The sequence below is a fragment of the Bos taurus genome, chromosome 17, assembly GCF_002263795.3.
Source record: "Bos taurus isolate L1 Dominette 01449 registration number 42190680 breed Hereford chromosome 17, ARS-UCD2.0, whole genome shotgun sequence".
Lineage (NCBI taxonomy): Eukaryota > Metazoa > Chordata > Mammalia > Artiodactyla > Bovidae > Bos > Bos taurus.
In genome coordinates, this window is record NC_037344.1 from 55,575,148 (window position 1) to 55,594,725 (window position 19,578).

General features: G+C 42.6%; 1 protein-coding gene and 1 non-coding gene across 10 annotated transcripts in view; both read left to right on the top strand.

Annotated features, from left to right (window-relative positions):
- Nucleotides 1–19,578, top strand: part of CIT (citron rho-interacting serine/threonine kinase) — a 175,299-nt gene that overhangs the window by 8,596 nt on the left and 147,125 nt on the right. For all 9 annotated transcript variants that reach the window (XM_024977733.2, XM_024977735.2, XM_024977736.2 and 6 more), the window contains exons 3-5: nucleotides 715–856; nucleotides 10,167–10,342; nucleotides 13,583–13,684. In XM_024977733.2, coding sequence (XP_024833501.1) covers nucleotides 715–856; nucleotides 10,167–10,342; nucleotides 13,583–13,684 — 420 coding nt within the window. The remainder of the gene's footprint in view (nucleotides 1–714; nucleotides 857–10,166; nucleotides 10,343–13,582; nucleotides 13,685–19,578) is intronic.
- TRNAC-ACA (transfer RNA cysteine (anticodon ACA)) lies at nucleotides 4,861–4,932 on the top strand. Its single transcript has one exon. It is a non-coding gene; the product is annotated as a tRNA-Cys (tRNA).

A 19,578-nucleotide genomic window follows, 5' to 3' on the forward strand; every position in this document is an offset into this window, starting at 1 on the left:
TTTCTAGAGGGGCAGTGCTCCTCAGCTGCAGCTCAGCCTCCCCGGGCAGGAATGTGGTACGGTGTTGCCAGATCTGCCTGTGTATCATGAGAAGCCAGAAATCCCCTCCCCCGGCCCCTTTTCTTTTGGTGTGAAATCTCGTGATTTTTCAATATTGGCAGATAAATTATTTTAAATATAACAGGCCAAACAAAACATGTCTGTGGGCTAGATGCAGTCTGCCAGTTTGCAACTGTTGCCTGAGATCATGAATAAATTCAGCTTCAGTGCAGTCACTCCATTCACACGACCCTTTATGGTTTGAGTGAATTAAAGAAACTGAAGTTATGTTAAACAAACCTGTAGGAACACAGGGAGGAAGAGGCATTCATTGTGTCCTCCTGAAGAGGCACGGAGATGTGACGGGACCAGCAGGGTCCAGAGTAAATGTCCCCATGAGCCTCAGACTACTAAGACAGAGGAACTGTTTCTTATTCATGGCGTGCTGGTGAAGTTTTTCTCCCCAGGTGCAGGAGGAAGAAGCCCACATACAAGTGATAACTTAATGACTGTCAATGGACGTCACTTTAAAGGATGAGGCCACCAAATTCCGCTGCTAGCGTGTGTCGTGAGCAGTTAGTTGAGTTGGTGGCTTGCAATTTACTCTGCGTGGATGTTATTGATCAAAGCTTTTCATTATTGACAGTGTCTCCATCTGCTGTTTGCTGTTTTTAGGGGAAACCACCCTCCATGACTCAACAGCAGATGTCTCTTCTTTCCCGAGAAGCGATATTAGATGCCCTCTTTGTTCTCTTTAAAGAATGCAGTCAGCCAGCTCTGATGAAGATTAAGCACGTGAGCAACTTTGTCCAAAAGTGTAAGTGTGGGGAGAACTTTTTCTTGAAAATTGTCCTGCTTAGTGAGAATTAGAAGGATACTGGAGGTGGGATGCGTTTGTGGTTGGAGGGAGTGGGTAGGAATTTCTGCTTTAGATGGACCCAACTTCAAGGTCAGCTTCCACCTGCCGTTGCTAGGAGACCGGATGAATCAGGCCTCTTGATTGTGAGTGATAGAAACTCATCTCAAACTAGCTTAGGCCAAAAAGTGAATTAAAAAAAAAATTATTGAGTATAGTTGATATACAATGTTGTGTTACTTTTACTGTACAATGATGTGATTCAGTTATATATATATATACACACACACACACTCTTTTTCATATTCCTTTCCATTATGATTTACCATGGGATATTCAATATAGTTCCCCGTGCTATACAGTAGAACCGTGTTGTTTATCCCCAAAAGTAAATTTTTTTGGCTCATGAAACTGAGAGTCCAGGGATGGGTCAAATTTTAGGCATGGCTGGTTCCAAGGACTTAAATGTCTCTGGCTCCTTCATTGTATTCACTCAAGGCTGATTATTCATTAGGCATTGTGAACACAGTGCTTAGCATCTACAGTATTCACAATTATTGTAATTAGTTTAATTTTATTTTAAAATCATAAAAAATATGGGTATAATAATCTGTAATGATTCTGGATTATATTCATCTTTATACCAATGTGGTCACAAAAATATATATATTTGTATAAATTCTTTTTTTTTTTTTTTAATGGAGCAAGGGGCTGATGAAGGCAAGTGCCTAGGGACTATGAAAGTCATAAACTGGCCCTGCCCTCACCCTGTTCTTGACTCTACCTGACTTGCACGTGGTGGGGAAGTTGGCTGCTTGCTGGTTCCTAGTTTTGTATTTTTTCACCTGCCTCCAGTGTTTCTTGACCAGTGGCGATTTCTCCTCCCCCAGGGACATGTGGCAGTATCTGGAGACAATTTTGGTTGTCTCAGCTGGCAGGGAGGGTGCTCTTGGTAGCTAACGAGTGGAGCCCAAAGATGCTGATAAACATCCTGCAACGCACAGGATGGCCCCCACCACACAGAATTATGTGGCCTCAAAGGCATACAGTGCCAAGTCTGAAAGACTTGTGAAAACCACGTCTCACAACTTTCCAGTGTAACCAACCACCCTAAAATTTAGTGACTTAAAACAAGAATCATGATTCTGTGGGCCCACTAGGCTTCGATGAGAATTCTTCCATTCCATGTGACATGGGTCAGGACTGTGGGCATCTGGGCTGGAATGGATGACCCACCCATTGTCTGGCACGTTACCTAGAAGGCTCCCCCAGGACTCTGAGACTAGTAGGCCTGTCTCTCTCTCTGTGAAGTCTCAGAGCTTCTTGCTCTCCATATGGCTGTTCTGTGTGGTCTCTCCATGACGGGTCAGCCAACTACAGCCTGGGATGCCTGCTTTATAAACAGAGTTCTCCTGGAACGCAGCTTCACCTGTTCCCTATGGCTGCTGTCACATCACAAGGCGTTTGAGTAGGTGTGACCATATGGCCTACAACGCCCAAAATGTTTACTGTCTGACCCTTTGAGACAAAGCTACTGACCCATGGTCTACGCTGTCACTCTAGCAGAGATGTCTAGATGTCCTCCATGGCAACTCAAGGTTTCCAAATACAAAAGTGGAAGCTGCCAGGCCTTCTCAGGGCTTAGGTCTGGAAGGGACATAGAATCTCTTTGGCTGCATTCCATGGGTTGCAGTGAGGCAGTGGGGCCACCCAGATTTCTTGTGCCGGGGAACAACAAAGCACACGCATTGGGCACTGTCTTTGGCTGCTGGCTGCCCCACTGTACCCAGCGTGTATCGTCTACTCTCTCTATTCATGCAGTCTCAGGGAAGATTCTCGTTGGCTCTGGTTTGGGTCACTTGCCCATCCCTTGACCAGCCACTGGGCCAGGGTGTGAAGTATTGTGATTGGCCTCATGTAGGTGCCCAGGGGTCCGGACACCATGATCACTGGGACCTCATGGAATGGGGGATGTGCTGTTACCTAAAGGACCTGGGAGTTTTGAATGGATGAAACCAATGTATGTCTAGTAAGTGACATCGGTATTTACATGTAACTTGTTTGTTCTCAGTGTCCTCATCTGAACGATGGGGGAAAAGGCATATCTGATACAGGGATTGAATGAGATAGTGCACAGTCCAGGCTTATGTTGCCTGGCACGTAGAGACACTCAGTAAATGTTGCCCAATAATGATAACCGTAAACCTCAGTGTTTAACATATTGTGTACCTTTAACTTTAAAATGCACTTGGCATATTTGTTCATGATTCTGTATTTGTTTGAATAAGCTCCCACCTTATTTTGTTGAGTATTTAAACTCTCAAATAGGGAGTAGGAGGGGAAGGAGAAGCTTGTGACAAGACTAACTTACTGAGCTTTCAACACGCACCTTCTTGAGATTGCCCTCCAGTTAGGATCATCCTTTAAAGCAGTGGATCTTCTAGACTCATTCAGTAATCAGGAGACTAGACTTGTGAAATGTAGATTTTTCTAATAGATTTCTCTTTCAGGAAACTGTTTCAGATTTTTAAAGAGGCTTCCTGGAGAGGATGGTTGAGAGATTATGATTGGAAAAGGGTGATTGCATTAGTATGTTTTTTTCCCCCCTCTTTGAGTTTCTGTTTTAGAATGTAAGCTTCATTTTTCTGTGGGAAGAAGGGTCCAACAGCTGTTACCACATAAGTTTCTTGAGGCTTGCCATAGAGATAGAAAATTTCTTCTGGGACTGTTGGAGGAAGTGAGACAGAATAATACAGCCCTGAAGCAGTGCCCCTAGTTTGGGCCAAGGGAGGGCAGGGAGCTGGCATTTGGGAATCAGGGAGGAATTCTTCGTTTCTTAATTGCTAAGCTAGCCTTTTTGCCTAAAACTGGGTCTGGTACACAGAAGGTGGGGCTTCCCGGGTTGTACAGTGGTGAAGAATCCTCCTGCCAACGCAGGAGATGCAAGAGACATGAGTTTGATCCCTGAGTCAGGAAGACCCCCCTGGAGAAAGAAGTGGCAACCCACACCAATATTCTTGCCTGGAAGATTCCATGGACGGAGGACCCTGGCAGGCTACAGTCCGTGAAGTCGCAAAGTGTCAGACATGACCAAGTATGCATGGACACACACAGAAGGTGTTTAATAAATATTGGTTGACTGATTATTGCTGATAAACAGAATAAATAGCAAAATGTTAAGCAGTGTATCACATATTTTATGTAAAAAATAAACAAATGTGATGTTAAAACATACAGACAAAAAAAAGTGTTGATAATTGTTAAAGTTGGACTTTTCTCGGTGATTTGACAGTGGCTGAAATTTTACCCTCTTTCAGCTACATTCACTGCAGGCAAACTCTTCTGTATGTTCACAATCTTAGTACTTTGGGCAAAACACTACTTTTAAGTTCCTCCGCGCTGCCCTCCGCCCCCCACCATTGTAAGCATAGTACAAAGTTCCTTGTAGCAACATGGATGGACCTAGAGACTATCATACTAAGAGAAAGACGAATGTCATATGATATCACTTATATGTGGAATCCTAACAACTGATACAAGTGGACTTATTTACAAAACAAATGAGACTTACAGACATAGAAAACAAACCTATAGTTACCAAAGTGTAAGGTGGGGAAGGAATAAATTAGGAGTTGGGATTAACATATACACACTGCTGCTGTTACTGCTGCTAAGTCGCTTCAGTCGTGTCTGACTCTGTGCGACCCCATAGACGGCAGCCCACCAGGCTCCCCCGTCCCTGGGATTCTCCAGGCAAGAACACTGGAGTGGGTCGCCATTTCCTTCTCCAATGCATGAAAGTGAAAAGTGAAAGTGAAGTCGCTCTGTCGTGTCCAACCCTCACGACCTCATGGACTGCAGCCTTCCAGGCTCCTCCATCCATGGGATTTTCCAGGCAAGAGTACTGGAGTGGGGTATCATTGCCTTCTCCAGTATACACGCTACTATACATAAAATAGGTGACTTCCCTGCTGGCTCAGATGGTAAAGTGTCTGTCTACAATACAGGAGACCCAGGTTCGATCCCTGGGTCGGGAAGATCCCCTGGAGAAGGAAATGGCAATCCACTCCAGTACTATTGCCTGGAAAATCCCATGGACAGAGGAGCCTGGTAGGCTACAATCCATGGGGTCGCAAAGAGTCAGATACGACTGAGCGACTTCACTCACTTCACTCACTCATACATAAAATAGGTAACCAATAAGGACCTATAGCAGAGGGAACTATATTCATTATCTTGTAATAACCTATAATGGAAAAGAATCTTAAAAATATATATATGTAGCTGAATCACTTTGCTGTACACCTGAAAACACATTATAAATCAACTATATTTCAATAAAAATTAAAAAAAATACAAAGTTAAATATAAAAGATCAGAATGGAAGGAAAATCCCTCAAAATCTTACCTAAGATAACCACTGTTAATGGTTCAGTGCATAGTATTGCAACTTTTCTTTTGTCCTTATAAGATATTTATTGTGGAATTGTTCAAACATAGCTTAACAGTAAAGAGACAAGTGTCATAAACCCCCACATACCAATCAAGTAGCTTGAACAGTGAACCCTTTACCATGTGTATTCTAACATTTTTTTGTTCAATTGCTCAGTCGTGTCCAACTCTTTGTGACCCCATGGACTGCAGCACACCAGGCTCCTGTGTCCTTCACTATCTCCTGGAGTTTGCTCAGACCTCATGTCCTTTGAGTTGGTGATGCCATCCAACCATCTTATCCTCTGTCACCCCCTTCTCCTGCATGCAGTCTTTCCTGGCATCAGGGTCTTTTTTACTGAATCGGTTCTTTGTACCAGGTGGCCAAAGTATTGGAGCTTCAGCATCAGTCCTTCCAATGAATATTTAGGGTTGATTTCCTTTTGGATTGACTGGTTTGATCTCTCTTGTTGTCCAAGGGACTCTCAAGAGTCTTCTCCAGCACCACAGTTTGAAAGTATCAGTTCTTTGGTGCTTAGTCTTCTTTATGATCCAACACTCACTTCAGTACATGACTACTGAAAAATCCATAGCTTTGACTATATGGATCTTTGTTGGCAAAGTGATGTCTCTGCTTTTTAATACACTGTCTATGTTTGTCATAACTTTTCTTCCCAAGCATCTTTTAATTTTGTGGCTGCAGTCATCATCTGCAGTGGTTTTGGAGCCCAAGAAGATAAAATCTGTCACTGTTTCCATTTTTTTCCCTATTTATTTGCCATGAAGTGATGAAACTGGATGCCATGATCTTTAGTTTTTTGAATGTTGAGTTTTAAGCTGGCTTTATCACTCTCCTCTTTCACCTTCATCAAGAGGCTCTAACATTATTCTGGTTTAATTTTATGCAAAATGGGTTGTATGTTGATAATGTTTTGCCACTAGCGTTGCTCACCTAGCAATATATTTACTTAACAAATATTTGTGGAGTGCTCGCTATGTGCCTGCTGCTGTTTTGAGCACTGGGTTTACAGTAGTGATCAAAACAGAAGCAAATCCTTGTCCTTAAAGAGACTCCAGTGGAGGTTGAGCTACTTAATTCTTTTAAATATGTGTCTAGTATTCTTTTCTGTGGGTGAACGCTTACGCTGTTTCCACTTTCCTGTTAATTGTAGACCTCTACATTGTTTCTGATTTTTCTGTAACAAGCAGTGCCCATCTTATGATGTGTATCTTGATATGTGTGTCTTTTGAACATTTCTGTGAAGGATGCATTCCTAGACAGTGAAGTGTTGTAATACTGACTTTTAACAAAGGAAGCAGCATTCAGCTGTGGTGGCTTTTGCTCCCTGGATCTATATATGTATCTGGGAAGATCATTCTCTGACTGCATTTTCATTTCATGCTTTGGGTCTCTACCTCAATGTCAGTTCCCACCGTGTTCATAGTGGGTGGGGGTGAAGGTTGATGTGGTTTTGTAGTCACAGAAGTTGCTGGTGGGAAGAGAAGTTGTGCAGGGTTATTTTTCACAGTCATAGGTACGAGTTTAGCATCTCACCTGTTGACCTTGATAATCCCAAAGTCTTTGAATAACAACATTGCAACTTGGAGTGGTTTCTCAGAATTCTGAGAGTGTCATGGTGGTTTTGCCTGCAAGAGTTTTGTCTGCTGGGGTGATTGAGATGCCTGCTGGTTGCTGGAGACAGACCCAGAGTTTTAAGTTGGACAGTGCTGTAAGCAATGCGGGGGCCCAAGGCCTTACAGAAGAATCAGGAGAGGCCTTGTGTGCAAGCAGTAATGAAATCAGGTTCAAGTCAGAAAATTGCAAGTCAGCATATTTGGGAAATTAATAATTCAAAAACTCAAGTACTAGGTCTGAGAGAAACTTGGAAGAAGACAGGGAAGAAAGACTGGGCTTGACACAGTGATGTCAAGGCAAAAGGAAAATATGCCACATTCAGTTCTGCTTCTGCATGGAATCCTCCCTGAAGGCACTCTAGATTTATTTTTTTGTTTTACAATGGCCACGGTGAAATGAAGTGAATCTACTCACCCCTCTTGCCTGATTCCTCAAGGGAACAAAGAAGATGTTTTTAGGATAACAAATAAGAGATGTTGTTAGTGCAGTGGTGCTCATCACATGTGCCTTTGATCCAAATGAATTCAACTCCACCCATGCAACCAAGAAAGGGAGTGGGTAACAACAATTAAAATTGCATTGGCTAATTCATTAATGTGCTGCCAAATGACCGTGGTTATGAAATGGCTCTGCCCTTTGTTGGGCTCTGTTCCTTTAGCTGTGTGAACAATTTGCCAAATGAATGTAGCTCCCAGCTCTGCCTGGTGCCCTCCCACAGAAGTGGCTCCAGTGCACCTGTGGGATTTCAAGAGTCCCTTGGTCTTCACCATGACATCTTTCTGAGGGATTCTCCAGGATAATTCTGATGACATATTACTGTTGTCTTCCTTTGGAGTATAACCCTGTATATGGTGCAGTTTCCCTGTAATGGACAGGACTGAAGGATTTGGTCAGTCACAGCTGTTCTGCTCTATTCCTTTTTCTAAAAAATATTTTATTGAAGTATAGTTGATTTACTAATGTTATGTTAGTTTCTGCTGTACACCAATACAGTTATATAATACATGTATATATATATTTCTTTTTCATATTCTTTCCCATTATGGTTTATCACAGGATATTGAATATAGTTCCCTGTGCTACACAGTAGGACGTTGTTGTTTCTTCATCCTATAAATAACAGTTAATATCTGCTAATCCCAAGCTCCCAGTCCTTCCTCCCACCCAACCCCCTTGGCAACCAGAAGTCTGTTCTGTCTGTGATTCTGTTTCATAGATACGTTCATTTGTATTTTAGATTCCATGTGTAAGTGATATTATATGATATTTTGTTTTTCTATTTCTGACTTACTTTGCTTGTGTGTGTATGTTGCTGTTGTTTAGTCGCTCAGTTGTGTCTGACTCTACGTGACTCTGTGCGACCCCATGGACTGTAGCCCACCAGGCTCCTCTGCCCATGGGATTCTCCAGGCAAGAATACTGGAGTGGGTTGCCATGCCTTCCTCCAGGGGATCTTCCCAACCCCGGGAATGAACCCAGGTCTCACGCTTTGCAGGTGGATCATTTACTGTCGGAGCCACCAGGGAAGCCAGACTTATTTTGCTTACTATGATAATCTCGAGGTCTGTCCATGTTGCTGCAAATGGTATTCATCCTTTTTTTGTGACTGAGTAGTATTCCACTGTATGTATATACCTCATCTTCTTTGTCTATTCATCTGTCAGAGGACATTTAGGTTGCTTCACGTCTTCGCTATTGTAAGTAGTGCTGCTGTGAGCATGGGAGTGCATGCATCTTTTCAAATTACAATTTTGTCTGGGTATATGCCCAGCAGTGGAATTGCCGTATTGTATGTTAGCTCCATTTTTTGTTTTTTGAGGAACCTCTATACTGTTTTTCATAGTGGCTATACCAGTTTACATTCCCACCAACAGTGTAAGAGGGTTTTCTTTTCTGCACACCCTCTCCAGCATTTGTTATTTGTCAACTTTTTAATGATGGCCATTCTGACCAGTGTGAGATGGTACCTCATTATAGTTTTGATTTGCATTTCTCTAATATTTACATTCCATTCTATTCTTTAGATCATTAGAATCACTATATATCTACCCTGTGATGCCCCAATTTAATGTTGTTAATAAATGTATGTTAGATTCCAAATTTGCTACCTGTTTAGTCCATACTTTAAACACGAAGAATCTCTGACTGTTAGGAACTGAATGTTTTTACCGACCTTCTGCTTCCTTCTCCAGTTCCCCAAATTTATATGTTGAGGCTTTGACCCCCCAAAAGTGAAGCCTTTGGGAGATAATTAGATGTAGATGAATTCATCAAGGTAGGCCCCATGATGGAATTCATGTCCCTAGAAGAAGAGGAAGAGAGATGAGGGCTCCTTTTGCTTCTACCACATGAGAAATACCTGTCAGCCAGGAAGTGGGTTCTCAACAGGCTCTCAGCCTGTTCTCCCTCACAGCCTCTAGAACTTTGAGAAATTAATGTCTGTTGTTTAAGGTGCTTTATCTGTGTGTCTGATGCTTTTGTTAAAGCTTTTAGGATAGAGGAAGACACCGGCTGAGAGATTGCATTCAGAAAAGGAGTAAAACTATGCCTAGAAAAGAGACAGTTGCAAACCCATCAAGCTGTGTGACACGTCAGCTCTGCAGGGCCAAGGTCAGGCCTCTGCTTGGTTCCTCAAGCTCAGGCTTTTTCTCCCTTGGTAGTGCTGCTACATACTATGTATGGCAAGGATGGTATTTACTGACACGATGCAAGGGAGATAAGACCTGGGCTAATGGAGTAAAACTGAGTAGAACATATGGAATCAGGATGGAATGTTCTGGAAGTCAACCCTAAAGTCAACTAAGGATGGGGATTGCATTGCTCATATCCCATTATAAACCAGTCCAGATGCTGATGACATGTTTGACCACACTCACTGCCCTGCAGCCCCCGGAGAGGGGGAGGAAAAGCATGATTTCTGTTCTCCTTCCCCTGTTTTCTGCATCTACAGGATTCAGATCATAGCTGCCATGGAAACTGTGCGTTGGAATTTCTGGAGCCCTTAATTTTAACTTAGCATAGAAAAAACACTTTTCTGCTGATTTTATAATTATTCACGACAAGGAGAAAGTGACTAAATGTCTCCTGACAGTGAAGGAAGATACAGCAACGCTTTCTTCTTTCTTCCTTTCTTCTTGCTTTCATAAAGATACGAGTATTTGAAGTACGTTATGGATTCAGGAGTCACTCTTCCGTCTTTTGCAGATTCCGATATCATAGCTGAGTTGCAAGAGCTCCAGCCTTCAGTGAAGGACTTTGAAGTGAAAAGTGTCGTAGGCTGCGGTCACTTTGCTGAAGTACAGGTGGTCAGAGAGAAAGCGACTGGGGATGTCTATGCCATGAAAGTCATGAAGAAGAAGGCCTTGTTGGCCCAGGAGCAGGTAGGAGCATTTAACATCCAGCCTCCCCTGTCTGAACCAGCAGGTTCATTGCAGAGATGAAAATCTGCTGAATTGACACCTGGGATGGAGCCAGTTTTCCTCTGCATCCCTAGTTTTAATTACTGTGGCGTAGCCAGGAAGGTCTGAGCATGCTTTCTTGAACTGATATTGACTAATTTTGAAGATTGACAAGCTCCCTTGGGTTGCTTGATCATGTTTTTATAGTTGCATATTATTCAGAACCAACTTGGCCTTTTCACTAATGAATTTGAGATGATCTTTTGTGACCATCCACTGGGAATTCAGAGATGTGCATATCATGCGGTGAGTTAGATAGCCTTTGCTTTTGTACACATCTTATATATTTGTGTTGGGGGCCTCTGTACTTGATTTTTTTTTTTTTTTTGGTATTTGGTTTTAAAACAGGCCTCTGAAGAAATTAAATTGTTCTGTGGCTAGGGAGTTGCCAGTCTGAGAGGAGGTGAGAAGTTATCTTTCTGGTTGTGGTGTTTTTCTCTCTCTTTAAACAAGGCTGCTGCTCCCAGACGTTATTGATTCATTTGCAGTGTTTCTAGAGAGACGGCCATCAGCCTTGGTGTTCGGAGAGCAATTTATTAGTTACCCATGTTCGAGAGCACATCATGTGTCCGATAATGGACCCAGCTCTGTGGGAAGTCTGCAAAAGGAATCAAAGCTCCGTGGCTGTTAGTTTCAGGGTTTCAGCACAGCCTTGGAAAGTTGAGGAAAAATGGCAGATCCATAAAGCAGGCCCTTAGGAGCTAAAGCATCACAAAAGAGGGAGCAGTTAGCAAATTCACAAACGACAGAATGAGGAAAGGTGTGGGTGAGCCAGAGACAGGGCAGGTTCACACTGCTGAGAGGGAACATGGGTTCTGGGCAGGGAGAAGTGACGAGAATGTACCAAGTAGAAGTGTGCTGTTCTGGAGGTGTAAGTGCTAGAATGCTATGCAGATGTATGTGTTTGTGTGTGTTTAGAAGTTTAGAACAAATAGACTGGAAAATGAGGAGAAGTAAGGACATGGGAGTTGGGAGGAGGTGATTGGTGGGAAACCTCAAGAACTCCCTTCTGGCTACTGTGATAAAATATGCATCACATAAAATTTACCACTTGAACTATTTTTGAGTGTACAGTTCTGTGGCATTAAGTACATTGGCAGTGTTGCGTCACCATCACCACTGTCCACCTTTAGAACTTTTTCACCATCCTAAACTGAAACTCTGTACCCATTAAACGGTAACTCATCATCTCCCCCAAGAACCGGTTTCTGGAGTTGGAATTTAATTTGTGAGACGCTTGGGGTTCACATAGGTTTTTGGAAGCAGAAGGTTGGGATCGGGGTTTCAGCACTTCAGTGACTGTATGACCTCTGGTCAAAGACACAGCAGAGGGCAGGAAGCTGCTTGTCAGAATCTGAGAATGCTGTGTCTTTTGTTCAGGAATGAAATGTGGGCAACTTCATAGAATGATTACATGACAGGATGTTTCAGATCATTTGGAAGAGAGGTGTGGAAGATGCTCACTGAGCCTCCCAGCACCTAAGAAGCACCTGCCATCAGGCCACACCTACCAAGCACCTGTTGGGTCTGGTGTATCCTAGGTCCTTGGAAGAGGCCTTAGATGTAGCCTTGTGCTCCTTATATTTCATATGGGCAATGGTGCATAGAAAAGGAAATGAATCCAGCATGTTCTGTACTGCAGGTGAGGGATAGAGACCCTCACTCAGCACATCCCATACTGCAGGTGAGGGATAGGGACCCTTGCCCAGGTGTGCTCCTCCGGGTGAATGACTTGAGTCACCCCGTGTGAGGTATATGCTGGGGGATTTAAAAATCTCACATATCCAGGAGCTAATTAAAGCCACCCACCCGTTAGTTACCTGAGCCACGCAGGACTATCACAGACAGGATGCTCTGTTCCTCTCATTGCATCCCAACAGGGGAGTCTCAGTTGCGGCTTGTCACATTCCTGAGGATGTCACGTTGGTATCTGCCACCTTTCACTGCAAGTTACTCCTTTCCTCTTTGTAATTGCATAGGTATTTTGGAAGGAGATACTTTCAAACTGGGGAAGTACCTGTTTCTGATAAAACTTTCAACCCATCCATTTATTTATATCTGTATGCACTTGCGTTTGCCTGTCAATGAGTTACAATCCATTCCTGTCAGTATATGTTTTTATACTCAAATTGTTCCCAAGTTGGCCGATGAGAATCTCTTCAGGTTGGCTTTTGTATATCCTTTTGACATATTCCCCATCTTTGAATTCTGTGTTACTTTTTGATACAAGGTGTTTGGGCTCTTAAACTCACTTTACCTGCCCCAGCCCCACAGTCAGTCATTTCTCTGGGAGCCCTGCATTTTGTTATTTATTTATTTTTTTAAGTGGAAAACAGTATTTAGAGGCCAAGGTCTGGGCACGAGGTGTTCTCTTTGCTATCAGGATGTCATTGCTGCCAGACTCCATTCAGTGGACAAGGCCAGGAAATACATGTACGTGTATGCAGCATACCTATCTCATACACACGAACATTAACATCTGTATTTATTTCTGTATCTACTTGTGTATGTTGAAAACCATGTATTCACATCAGCATCTCCAAGTCCTCTCCAGCTTCATAAGGTTTGTTATCATTTTCACCCTTTCCATGTTTGTAACTCTGTTATCACCCTCAATGTTTTTTACTTATTTAATGCACCTGTGTCCATCTGTCAACTCTACCTTGACAGGCTCAGATGCTCTAGGTCATCTAGACCTAGATTGACTTCCTCACCATACGTGAGCCTTTGATACCCCACATTGGTCTGCTCCACATGTGGTTGCTTCCCTCCTCACCGTGCTCGGACCTGTCACCCTGTTCTGGACTACCATGGCTTTCCTTGTCACTTGTCATGGATGTTTATCTGGTTATTGTCCATCTCATGGTTTTAGGACTGAATTGCTCAGTAAGGGAAGATGAAGAGAAAGATTTAAATTTCAAAGATGTTGGTCGACTTCGAAGAAAGACATTAAGTAAATAACTGGACACTATTGTATGGATCTGGCAAAAATTGAGCAAAGTAGGCATAAGAATGAGATTTGTGGAATGTTGGACTATGTGATGGCTTTTTAAAAAAGAAACAAAACTAGGTATCAGTTTAAGCTTAAAGGGAGAACAAAGAGCATTTCCCCCATCACACTTAGTTCTTTATAATTGTCTTAATAGTTTCTATTCCTCCTAGGTCTCATATTTTGAGGAAGAACAGAACATATTATCTCAGAGTACAAGTCCTTGGATCCCCCAGTTGCAGTATGCCTTTCAGGACAAAAATAACCTTTATCTGGTGAGTCTTTCCATCCATCTCTGTAGAATTAGCCTAGTGTTGCAATAATCAGATAGCACGGCTGTGTAATTGAATGTGGTTCTTGGCCACATGGCCCATGACACTTTTCATTCATTCTCATGCTCTCCTGCCTTTCAGGTGTCTTCTTGTTCTAGTCCTAAAGATGAAGACCTGATCCATTTAGAAACAGCCCCATTTATTGCTGGATATTGCAGCTATGGCTCAAAGGGCAATAAAGAGAAGTCATTTATTGGCAATAGTCTGATAGTACCTTTAACAAAATCTTACTTTAAATTTTAAAAATTGAGATAGAGCATGGTTATTATAAGAAAATGCAAACACTGAGGAAATGTATGAAATAAAAGAGAACATGCTTGACCTTTCTCTCTAATCGCTGTCCCCTGGGAAACACATGTTAATGGTTATGTATGTTCGTTCTGGCTCTTAACCATGAGTTGTGGAAAGAATATTTCTGTGTCTGTGCCTATCACACATGTATATAGTTTGTTTCACAAAAATGGTGTGTTACTGTCTACTCTGCTCTTCAACTTGCTTTTTGCCTTTCAGTAATTTCTCCCTGACATCTTTTCATGTCAGTGCATGCAAATCTGCATTGTTCTTTTGAGCAGCACCATGGTTTTCACTGACGTGCATGTAGCATAACTTACAGAATGTTAAAATTCATTTTGGGGCGTTGTTTAGGTTCTTAGGGATTTAGATTCCTAAAGTTAAAGGTATCTTAGAAGCAAGTTTCGGAGAAGGCAATGGCACCCCACTCCAGTACTTTTGCCTAGAAAATCCCATGGACGGAGGAATCGGTTAGGCTGCAGTCCATGGGGTCGAGAAGAGTTGGACACGACTGAGCGACTTCACTTTCACTTTTCACTTTCATGCACTGGAGAAGGAAATGGCAACCCACTCCAGTGTTCTTGCCTGGAGAATCCCAGGGACGGGGGAGCCTTGTGGGCTGCCGTCTCTGGGGTCACGCAGAGTCGGACACGACTGAAGCGACTTAGCAGCAGCAGCAGCAGAAGCAAGTTTTGTTCCTGATTCAGCCCTTAGAACAAGACTATCCTATTACGTTGAATGGAGATAAACTTTTATAGAGCTCACATCAGAGAAGAGGGTAAGAGACGGATGCCTATTTGTTTTGAATCTTCACTGGGCATTTTAGGGGGACTTCACTGGTGGCTCAGATGGTAAAGAATCTGCCTGCAGTGCAGGGGACCTGGGTTTGATCCCTGAGTCAGGAAGATCTCCTGGAGAAGGGATTGGCAACCCACTCCAGTATTCTTGCCTGGAGAATCCTATAGACAGAGGAGCTTGGCAGGCTACAGTCCATGGGGTTGCGAGAGTCAGACACGACTGAGCAACTAACACTAGGAGAACTCACCACCTTTATTTCTGATCTGGAATAAACAGTTATTTGCCTTGGTTTCATCTTAGTTGGGAACCAGTACCAGTGGGGAGGCTCTTTCTGGTCCCACCCGGCCTTCTGAGCAAGGGTATTCTCACATGGATATGCTGGGAGACTGGCCTTGTGCTCACCATGTGATCCTTCAGAGCCATCACCAAGCCTGTGGCTCTATGTCCTGAAACTTCTTTTTCTTGAATATTGTCTTGGAAGCTTTCCTTCGTTGAAACCTGGAGCTTGAAGCCCTGACCTTTACAAATGACCTTGGTGTGTTTCTAGGCTCACTGGTGTCCTAGGACATTTGTTGGATATGGTAATATTTGTCCTGTGCTATGTATGTCTTGTGGAGCCCCTCGTATTTGGACGTATTAACAGATTTACTCGTTATCTTTTAGAAAAGCAATTCCTTTGACACAGTAGGTTCTTTGTTGATTATTGTTGTTTTGGATGTTTTTAACTAGAGCTCTGCAAATGATACAGAACATCAGCTCGGGAGCATAAGTTTTGTTTCTGAGGCCACACAGGCTGTCCCAGAGCTGGGAAGGGCTCTAATTTTTGGTGAAAGTTGAGAATCCACAATTTTCTGGTCTGCCTTGCACTGCTCCAAAAACTTTACCATTCTCTTTCTCTGAGTTGAAGTGCTCAACCTTTTTGTTTTCTATTTTATTTAATTTTTTTAAATCTTATTTATTTTATTTTTTGACTGTGGTGGGTCTTCATTGCTGTGCAGGCTTTTCTCCATTTGTGGTGAGCGGGGGCTACTTTCTGGCTGCAGTGTGCATGCTTCTCATGGTGGTGGCTTCTCTTGGAGCTCAGCCTTTTTGATCTGCAGTCTCATGCAACTTCTTAATAGTTCAGTTCAGTTGCTCAGTCGTGTCCCACTCTTTGCGACCCCATGAACCGCAGCACGCCAGGCCTCCCTGTCCATCACCAACTCCCGGAGTTCACTCAAACTCATGTCCATCGAGTCGGTGATGCCATCCAGCCATCTCATCCTCTGTCGTCCCCTTCTCCTCCTGCCCTCAATCTTTCCCAGCATCAGGGTCTTTTCAAATGAGTCAGCTCTTCGCATCAGGTGGCCACAGTATTGGAGCTTCAACTTCAACATCAGTCCTTCCAATGAACACCCAGGATTGATCTCTTTTAGGATGGACTGGTTGAATCTCCTTGCTGTCCAAGGGACTCTCAAGAGTCTTCTCCAACACCATAGTTCAAAAGCATCAATTCTTCGGTGCTCAGCTTTCTTTATAGTCCAACTCTCACATCCATACATGACCACTGGAAAAACCATAGCCTTGACTAGATGGACCTTTGTTGGCAAAGTAATGTCTCTGCTTTTTAATATGCTATCTAGGTTGGTCATAACTTTCCTTCTAAGGAGTAAAGTGTCTTTTAATTTCCTGGCTGCAGTCACCATCTGCAGTGATTTTGGAGCCCAGAAAAATAAAGTCAGCCACTGTCTCCACTGTTTCCCCATCTATTTCCCATGAAGTGATGGGACTGGATGCCATGATCTTTGTTTTCTGAATGTTGAGCTTTAAGCCAACTTTTTCACTCTCCTCTTTCACTTTCATCAAGAGGCTCTTTAGTTCTTCTTCACTTTCTGCTATAAGGGTGGTGTCATCTGCGTATCTGAGGTTATTAATATTTCTCCTGGCCATCTTGATTCCAGCTTGTGCTTCTTCCAGCCCAGCATTTCTCATGATGTTCTCTGCATATAAGTTAAATAAGTAGGGTGATAATATACAGCCTTGATGTACTCCTTTTCCTATTTGGAACCAGTCTGTTGTTCCATGTCCAATCACTGTTAAAAAAAAAAGTAATCACTGTTGAAGTACTTTGGAACTTTCACACTATTATGGTAAGTTTTGGTAGAGGTGATGACAGATTCTGAGTGTTCTAGGTGAAGGAACTCACATTAGTGAGGACTAGTGGTTCAGCCCCAAATGGCAAGTCCCTGCTTGTTTCTGGAGGGAAGCCATCTTCTGCTTGTCTCTGGAATGGCCAGTGAGGACGATCAGCAGGGACCTGGGAGTAACATTTGTAGTTTTTTTCACGTTGATTGTAGTTGTTTTTTTTCTTTCCCCACCACTCAACAGTTTTTACAGCACATCTTTAAGGGGGTAACATTTGGGCATTTTGAGAATTTTAAACTCTTTGGTTTCACTCTTTTTATCCTTACTAATTAGCTCTGTTACAGTAGTGAGAACCTTCCCATTTTTTCCTTAATTATGGATTTAATTGCTGTGGATTCTGTTTGGATATAGCTTGTCTGGAATACCTTGTGCATTGGGAATATCTACAATTCCTCTGCTAGGATAGCCTTCCGTTGGTGGGGGTCTTCAGGTTGTGGGGCTTCCCTCTGGATCATGACACCAGCATTGACATTCTTAGCTGAAGATGGTCTTCTCAGTTTTTCTGCCCACCATCTTGCAAGATGGGACTGATCTCAAAGTGACTGTTTTCTGAAGTCCTGGTTGCCTCAGCACCTCAATACCTGGCTACAAGAACGTTTTTATGCCATTCTTAAGTAGCTCCGTTAGGTATAACTATCGCTGGGTATTTGGTAATCTGGTAATTATTTCCTTGCCTACATTTTCTTTTCCAGCACTTTGATACTTTGAAATAAAATGCTTGCTAAGGGTACAGTTTTCCTATGAGAAATCCAAGCTTAGCCTAGGACTTAAGATATGATAGATCCACCATCTCTTATCTGCAATTCTGAAATACCCAGTGCTCTGAATAACCTCAGGTTATTTTATTGCTTATTTGTCAGAAGACCTGACTTGAACTCTGTAGCAAAACTTGACCCGAACTCCTATTTATTCCCTTTAGTGCAACTATTCATCCATTTTGCTGCAAATTATGAATCTGTGTGATTACAGGGTGCTATCCCAGGTCCTACCTGAGGGATCTGTATTTGCTTTGTAAAGCACTGAAATTCCCCTGTGCCTATAGATGATTAAACTTTTGAAATTTGGGGAGACCTACAAATCACAGTAAACTCCCCTGGCAGTTAAAGATTAATGTATAATGCAATTGGAGTTTAACTGAAGATACATTTAAAATCAGTGCCATAGCAGCACTATTTGTAATAGCTAAGACCTGGGAGTAACGTAAATGTACACCAACAGGTTAATGGACAAAGACGTGGTGTGTATACACAGTGGAATACTATTCAGCTGTAAAAAAGAATGAAATCATGTCATTTGCAGCAATATGGATGGACCTGGAGATTATCATACTAAACGACATAAGTCAGAGAAAGAAAAATATTGTATGTTACTGCTTCTAAGTAGAATCTAAAATCATGGTACAAATGAACATATTTAAAAAACAGAAATAGATTCATAGACACAGAAAACAAAGATGGTTATCAAAAGAGAAGGGGGAAGAGGAGGGATAAAATGAGAATTTGGGATTAACAGATACACACTACTATGGATAAAATATATAGTCAGCAAGGACCTACTGTATAGCATAAGGAATTATATTCAATATCTTATAATAACCTATGATGAAAAAGGATCTGAAAAAATATGTATACTTTCTCCACGCTCTCGCCTCTTTCCCTGTTTACCTTGTTAACTCTTGTTTCTCCTTCTGGGCTCCAGTCAGATGTTTCTTCCTCCAGAACCCCTTCCTGGACCTGTGGGAGGGACACCCCTCTGCTGTGTGCTCAGAGCAGCCTGAACTTGCTCTTGGTGAGTGGGTGGCGGTTGCCTCCACCAGGCTTCAGCCTCCATCAGAGTGGTGATATCTCCCTGGCTTCTAGTAGAGCTTCCAGAGGTTGTCGCTTAAGAAATATTTATTGGTTGGCTGCATGATTAATTTCATAGAAATTTGATTTACAGACCATGTACTTAGAGCACTATGGAAGTTGTATTATGTTAATGTTGTTTAGTCGCTTCCCAGGTGGCACTAGCAGTAAAGAATCCACCTGCCAGTGCAGGAGATGCAGGAGACTTGGGTTCAGTCCCTGGGCAGGAAGATCCTCTGGAGTAGAAAGTGGCTACCTGATCACCAGTATTCTTGCCTGGAAAATTACATGGATGGAGGAGCCTGATAGCTTACAATCCATGGGATCACAGAGAGTCGGAGCAACTCTCACAACTGAGCAACTAAGCACAGCACAGTCCCTGAATCATGTCTGACTCTTTTTCAACCCCATGGACTGTAGCCTGCCAGGCTTCTCCATCTATGTGATTTCCTGGGCAAGAATACTAGAGTGGGTTGCCATTTCTTTCTCCAGGGGAATCTTGCTGACCCAGGGATCACACCTGTGTCTCCTATACTGGCAGGTGGATTCTTTACTCCTAAGTCACTTGGGAAACCTGTTAAGTTAATAGTATGAGTTTTTTTTCTCCGAAGTATGCTGTTGAAGACAGGTCCACTGAAATTTTTTAAAATTTGATTTGCAGCGCAAGGAAATTGAACTTGGATCTTTTTGAGTTTTGATGGTTAAAAATTTCCCATTCAT